A 7,235-nucleotide genomic window follows, 5' to 3' on the forward strand; every position below is an offset into this window, starting at 1 on the left:
GGAGCGACAGGAAGTGATTGCTCTCTTATCTCTGAGAGTTCCCTGAACAGCTGGATCGCTGTCCGTGTCCGGCTCCGCATGCACACACACACACACGCAGGCAGACGCAGGCACACACTCATACAGGCACACACAGGTTAGGAGGTACGAGGCCACACAGTGCCTGTGTGGAACAGCTTACCTGAGTTTGGCGAGCAGACAGAGTTTGATATGAAGTTTAATCCTCTTTATTCTCCAAGCGTGAAGATTACCGTGGGATGGCCGGGAGGGAGGAGGCAGGAGACTTACAGTACGTCACGACAAAACTGGAGTGGGGCGGCGTCCAGGAGAAACTTTCAAATTAACTACCAAGGGTGTTGTGGACTTTAGATTTCAACATTTGTAATGACATTTCACTATTCAAATAGTAGATAGTAAAAATAATACAATAATGGGTTTATTTCTATCGTTTATCTCTCTCTCCATCCCTCTCCCTCCTCTCTTGCTGTTCTCCCCCCTTCCTTTTCTCTCTCTCCCCCTCCATCTCTCTGTCAGAGCACGGCTCCAGTCTAAGTTGTGACGTGTGAGCAGGATTTGGCAGGCTGGCGAGTCGATTTGGCAGTCTAGCGAATCGATACGGAAGATCAATCGGATGTCAATACTGTCTTATCACTGTCTGTCTCATCCTACCACACACACACACACACACACACACACACACACACACACACACACACACACACACACTACCTCCTCTGACGGAAGTCATGTTGAGTGTCGCTCCTCCTCCCGATACCACAAACACACACACAGCCCCTAAAAATAAACGATCAATCTTGCTCCTTGATGCGTGGCTGGCTGGTAGACAAAAGGGGGAGAGGAGCAGGTGTCCTCTGCTTGTTCCTTAATGTTACCTGCCTACAATGATGGTGTACATGACAGAGTTACAATAATTATTCCCCTGTGTGTTTCCTCCTAAGACTGGTCAGGTTTACCTTCTGGTGTGAGACCTGAAACGAGGCCTCACGTTTTCTCAAGGAAGATAAAGGAACTTTCTCTTTTCGTTAAGTGTGTGTCCATAACGCTGACAGTGATCCTCCACTCACCTCCCTTTAACCCCACTGTTAGCTGCTGTATGAGACCAATACTGTATGTGCTGTTCAAAATACTGTCTGCATCCGAAATGGCACCCTATTCCCTAATATAGCGCACTACCTTTGATGAGAGGCCCATGGGCCCTGGTAAAAAAAATAGTGCACCATAGGGTATAGGGTGCCATTTCGGACACAAATACTGACTCATGCTGATTGTAACATCCTGCTAGGTCAGAGGTCACACTGTTACTATGGATACCTAATGTACAGTATGTCAAGGTTGCTCATCAAGATGGTTGAATTAACAGGTCGATTTGATAATCAGGACGTTGTGAATTTTCTTTATTAAACAAACTGGGTGACAATAGAGAGAATATAACAGCGTAATTATGATTTTATTCACCTCAGGATCATTTTATATTTATTATGCAAACTACAGACAGCGCATTATCACTTTGATATACTACATCCCACATAAAACAGTAGCCTATGTTCATTTTCAAAAATTGTGAATTTAATCTAATAAAGTGCAGCTTTCAGGAAAGTTAAATTGGTGATTGATGCATATTATTATGTAAAAATAAATAATCCCCAAATTACTATCCTTAGCTCCAGAAAACCAATTTTCCTGCTGGCGGGAAAGGAGACCTAGCCTGAGTACCAGTATCTTTAGCTAACATTCCACTCCTTGTCATTGCCAAAGAGACTGGCTTTTCAGCAATCTTATCCTTTAATATGCAACCGGATTTACGGCATAGTTGCTGATTGGAAATAACATTAATATTTTCCATGACAGTGTTATAGAACATGGGGTGCACAACATTTGGTAATATATGGAATTTCAAGAACAACAACAAACAATACTGTTACGACCTGCTGTGGTCATTCTCTTGTGAGATGGCAGTGTCAATGCAAGACCAATGGTCTTACCGTGCTTCTACATCTGCATTGCTTTCTGTTTGGGGTTTTAGGCTGGGTTTCTGTACAGCACTTCGTGACATCAGCTGTTGTAAGAAGGGATTTATAAATACATGTCATTGATTGGATTGAAGATGTTGTTCAAAGTGGCTAGAGAGGACTCCGTAATATGAGAGAGAAATAATGATACAGAAAATATGAGCCTACAAGATTCAAAGTTTGCTTCAGTTGCAACCAATTAAAGGGGCAATCTGCAGGTGCTACATACATTTTGTTCACTTATGAATTAATTAGATGTGACCATTGACTCTTGAAGAATATAACTTATAAATGCCTCATGAGCTTAGTTTAGCTGTTCTCATCGACGGGGCTGTAGTGGAGCAGGTTGAGAGCTTCAAGTTCCTTGGTGTCCACATCACCAACAAACTATCATTGTCCAAAACACACCAAGACAGTCATGAAGAGGGCAGGACAAAGCCTATTCCCCCTCAGGAGACTGAAAAGATTTGGCATGGGTCCTCAAAAAGTTCTACAGCTGCACCAGTTCTTATTCTTATTTTTAACTGCATTGTTGGTTTGGGGCTCGTAAGTAAACATTTCACTGTAACACCTGTTGTGTTCGGCGCATGTGACCAATACAATTTGATTTGAAATATTGATATAATACCCATCATATCGAAGTAAACTTGGAGTCACGCAATGATATGGTGTGTGGTCCTCCCACTATGACTCTGGAAAGCATGCAGTTTATTAGGCTACATCATAAGTTATGATGAACTTCACAGGGTGGTGAAAGTGCACGGTGATGAGCTTGATGCTCCTTTCCAATAAATATCCAGGGTTTTATTCTGATGACATGATGATTGATACTTGACTGCTGTTGACAAATAAAAAATATTCTCGCTCTTATTAATAATATTCCATCATGTAAACTAGCCTTACCCCACAGCCTACCTTCACAGTCTACCCCACACAGCCTACCTTCACAGTCTACCCCACACAGCCTACCCAACACAGCCTACCCACACTGTACCTGGATTTGATTTGAGCTGTTGGCTAGAGTGCACGTGCATTTTGTGTGCACTACGTCATCACACACTGATTTTTATCCTCAACAAGTCCGTTTGGTGGAACACACCACTGGTGGGAAAATGCACATATTTTCTTTAAGCAGATTTTAGGATAATTGCATGAACATCTGTCAGCAATTGGATGGAAACCTAGTTACTGACAGCAAGAGTCCTGCGACCCCCAGCACATATGACAAAATCAACAGTACAAAACCAAAGATATTCATCTGTTTTATGTTTTGATTTTGTGTTATCGTGCTGACTATAAACTTTTATACTAATTCGATGTGGTCAAAACGGCAGCTTGTGTAATGTGGACATGCTGTCCACATCATGGAAAGTAGTATAATATAGTAAAATAATTAGATATAGCAAAATAATGAAATATCTTAGTTTAGGATGATAGTAAATTAAACAAATTCACAGATTTTTACAATAATCACATATATTTGTTACTGGTTTAACCATTTAGAGAGGTTTCTCTTCTTATGCGCAATTTAACCAGGAGCTTAAGAAAGAGTTCCCATGATTTTCTTTACCTTTATTTAACTAGGCAAGTGAGTTAAGAACAAATTCTTATTTTCAATGACGGCCTAGGAACAGTGGGTTAACTGCCTTGTTCAGGGGCAGAACGACAGATTTGTACCTTGTCAGCTCGTGGATTCAAACTTGCAACCTTTCGGTTGCTAGCCAGCCCAATGCTCTAACCACTAGGCTACCCTGCCGTCCCAAATGACTGTGTAGAAGCCCATTCATTCGCCCTCCCTACTCTAGTTGTGCTGTTCCACTGTTACGGAGGTTTTCACTGGTAAGACTCTTAGTGAATGTGAGAAAGTAGACCAATTAAAGTAGAAGAACAGAAAGACTCTTTCAGTGAAAGTGTGTGTTGATGTGTGTAGGTGTGTGTTGTTATCAGGGTCAGAGAATGACAGCTTTCCTCTGTCCCTGTCCAGTTGTACTCTCACCCTCTGAGGAGCTCTCTGTTTCAGTGTGAATAGGGTGGGGGACGAATATGGCATGTATCCAGCATTACACCACTGTTTTCCACACATTCTAACCCAGTGGCCATGTCCTTTCCTGGAGACAGATTCTGGGGCCACACCTACAACAAAGAATTGACTATCTCCAACCTCAATGACCTTGTCCTGAGCCCAGGGCAAGGTCAGATTTATCAAACCTCTCTGGGTTGTCAGGTAACTTCTGTGTCACTCCAATGCATCTCATACTGGTCAGATCATCAGAGAGGAGGAGACCTGGGTGACCAGTGTTGGGGTCCAGAATCATAGGACCTAAAGAGAGAACGGAAACACAGTATGACTAAAACAAGGACATTTCATATGATGTTTATTTTTTAATAACTACTTTTATGCTATGATTAACATAATACATTGCATATTTTTCAATACAATTATAGATGTACATATCCATGACTGTCTAGTTCTGTTTGTTTATTTGGTATAAATATATAATCATCCATTTTATTTGTATAATCACAACACAATACTCACTGTACTGAACAATTTCCTGCATCTTCTCCCAGACTCTGAACTTCAGGTTGCCCAGGTGTTTGGCCACATCTATCAGCGCTCCTGAGACCAGCTGTGGATCTGGCAGTGTGCACTTGGCTCTGGAAGAACATTGAAGACTCAGTGCTGTTGTGAGGTTGGGTTCAGATTCAGAATCACAGAGAAGAGAGACACAGGAGGGAGATTACTTACCTTTTCACCGTGGCTGTGTAGTTCTGCAGAAGGATAGAGGTTTGTCAATGTTATATCAATCAATTTATCAGACAATCATGTCTACAAAGGACAAATATGTTGGTTCTTACTTGTAGAAATGAGATGTCTTCAGCTCCCAGCTCCTCCTGTATGGCTCGGATTGTGTCTGAAAGGCATGATATCTCTTTACTCATCTCCTCAATCTTCTTCTTCATCCGATGACTCTTCTGCTCCACTTCCTCCCTCATAGCAGCTATCCTGGCTGCCTCTTCCTCTTGTAGCAACTGGTGAAGCTTCTCAAACTCCTTCTTAACTTGCTTTTCTGTAGTCTGGGCCTGGCTCTGGATACAGTGAGAGGAATACGTGGGCAACTGTTTATCCACACACTTGGTGAATTAAATATATACAAAATATTGCATACTAGCAGCATTCAGTAGTCTTACCTTTTTGTGGTCTGCTGTTCTATCACATGTTAATTTAACTATGTGTCATAGGCGTCGAAAGGGACAGACCAAGGCGCAGCGGGTATAGTGTTCATCTTTCTTCTTTATTTTAGAGAACACTCAAAATAAACAGACGACGAAACAGTTCCATAAGGCACGCAGGCTATACAGAAAACACCCACCCACAAAACCACAGGAAAAACAGGCTGCCTAAGTATGGCTTCCAATCAGAGACAACGAAAGACACCTGCCTCTGATTGGAAGCCATACCTGGCCACACATAGAAAAAGAAACATAGAAATAGAAAACTAGAACCAAAATCCCCTAGAACCAAAAAACCCCAAAACACACAAAACAAACACCCCCTGCCATGCCCTGACCATACTACAATTACAAATGACCCCTTTACTGGTGAGGATGTGACACTATGTTAAAGATCTTTAGCTTCTCTTGTAAGGGTTGCAGTGCAGTCTTGAGTTCCTCCTGCAACAAAATAACACAGTGCTTAGCTTAACCATCCTGCGGGGCACCACCGATCCTATAGAGGTTAATGTCAGGGGTGCATATTAACACAGTCCACAAGGTTGTTAGTCCTTCCGATTTTGTTTCTGCATGACACTGATTAATTAATGAAATCAATAGGCTACCTAGGAAATCAATAGCCTTCCAAGACAGGTGTTGTGCACCCCCGGTCTGTATCTGGATAGTGTGGAGTAGCAGGGCTACGTTTTACAACTTCGGATCAGGTGATCTATTTCGTAGATTCAAGTGGCATTTGTTTACTATTCTGACACTGATTTAGCTCGTTTATATTTTTACTTAAATCCACACAATAGGAAACTTACACAGCAGGCTGAACCACCACTGACTATAGGTACAGGATCACGTGGATTTCATTTCTAACACACCCAGTTTGTAGATCAGTATACCAGATTATATTGGTCCTTTTATAAACTGGGTGGTTGGAGCCCTGAATGCTGATTGGCTGACATCCGTGGTATTTCAGACTGTATACCACGGGTATGACAAAAACATTTTTTTTACTGCTCTAATTATGTTGGTAACCAGTTTATAATAACAATAAGGCACCTCGGTGGTTTGTGATATATGGCCAATATACCACGGCTAAGGGATGTATCCAGTCACTCTGTGTTGCGTTGTGCATAAGAACAGCCCTTAGCCGTGGTATATTGGCCATATACCACACCCCCTCATGGCTTATTGCTTAAATAAATCCTCATATAGGTCCATATATGTCCTTATATTCGTTTCTTATATAACCTCATATACATTTACATTTACGTCATTTAGCTCTTATCCAGAGCGACTTACAGTTGTGAATGCATACATTTCATACTTTTTTTTTTTGTACTGGCACCCCGTGGGAATCGAACCCACAACCCTGGCGTTGCACACACCATGCTGGCGTTGCAAACACCATGCTCTACCAACTGAGCCACAGTATACCCTCAGTATACCCTCATTCTGAATGATTAGGTATGTCTTCACAGTTACTTTCTCACCTTATAATCCTGTGCAGCTTCATCTATGGGACAGAAGGTGTGTTTTGATGATCTTCTGCAAATAGGACATTCCTGAGTTTCCTTTCCTTTCCAGCATTGTTGCAGACAGGATTTACAGAAGCTGTGGCTACACGACAGGAGCACAGGATCCAGGAAGATGTCACAGCACACAGGACAAGAGAGATCCTCCTCTAGTAGAGACGATCTGGAAGCCATTTTCTCTGTCTGTAATGGCTTCTGAGGTTATTTCAAATCTACTTTCACAATACAATGATCCTACCTAGACTAGTCTACACCACCACAATACAATGATCTTACCTAGACTAGACTACACCACCACAATACAATGATCTTACCTAGACTAGACTACACCACAATACAATGATCCTACCTAGACTAGCCTACAACACAATGATCCTACCTAGACTAGCCTACAACACAATGATCCTACCTAGACTAGCCTACAACACAACGATCCTACCTAGACTAG

General features: G+C 41.9%; 1 protein-coding gene across 1 annotated transcript; it reads right to left on the bottom strand.

Moving 5' to 3' along the window:
- Positions 1-3,736: 3,736 nt before the first annotated feature.
- On the bottom strand, positions 3,737-6,706 carry LOC106569215 (E3 ubiquitin-protein ligase TRIM35-like). The gene is made up of 5 exons (XM_045694353.1): positions 6,701-6,706; positions 4,890-5,120; positions 4,780-4,802; positions 4,570-4,688; positions 3,737-4,350 (listed from the first exon to the last, which is right to left on the bottom strand). Exons 1-5 carry the CDS (start codon positions 6,704-6,706, stop codon positions 4,193-4,195), a joined length of 537 nt encoding a protein of 178 aa, XP_045550309.1. The 3' UTR covers positions 3,737-4,192.
- Between the last annotated feature and the right edge of the window lie 529 nt (positions 6,707-7,235).

This window comes from Salmo salar, chromosome ssa01, assembly GCF_905237065.1.
Source record: "Salmo salar chromosome ssa01, Ssal_v3.1, whole genome shotgun sequence".
NCBI lineage: Eukaryota > Metazoa > Chordata > Actinopteri > Salmoniformes > Salmonidae > Salmo > Salmo salar.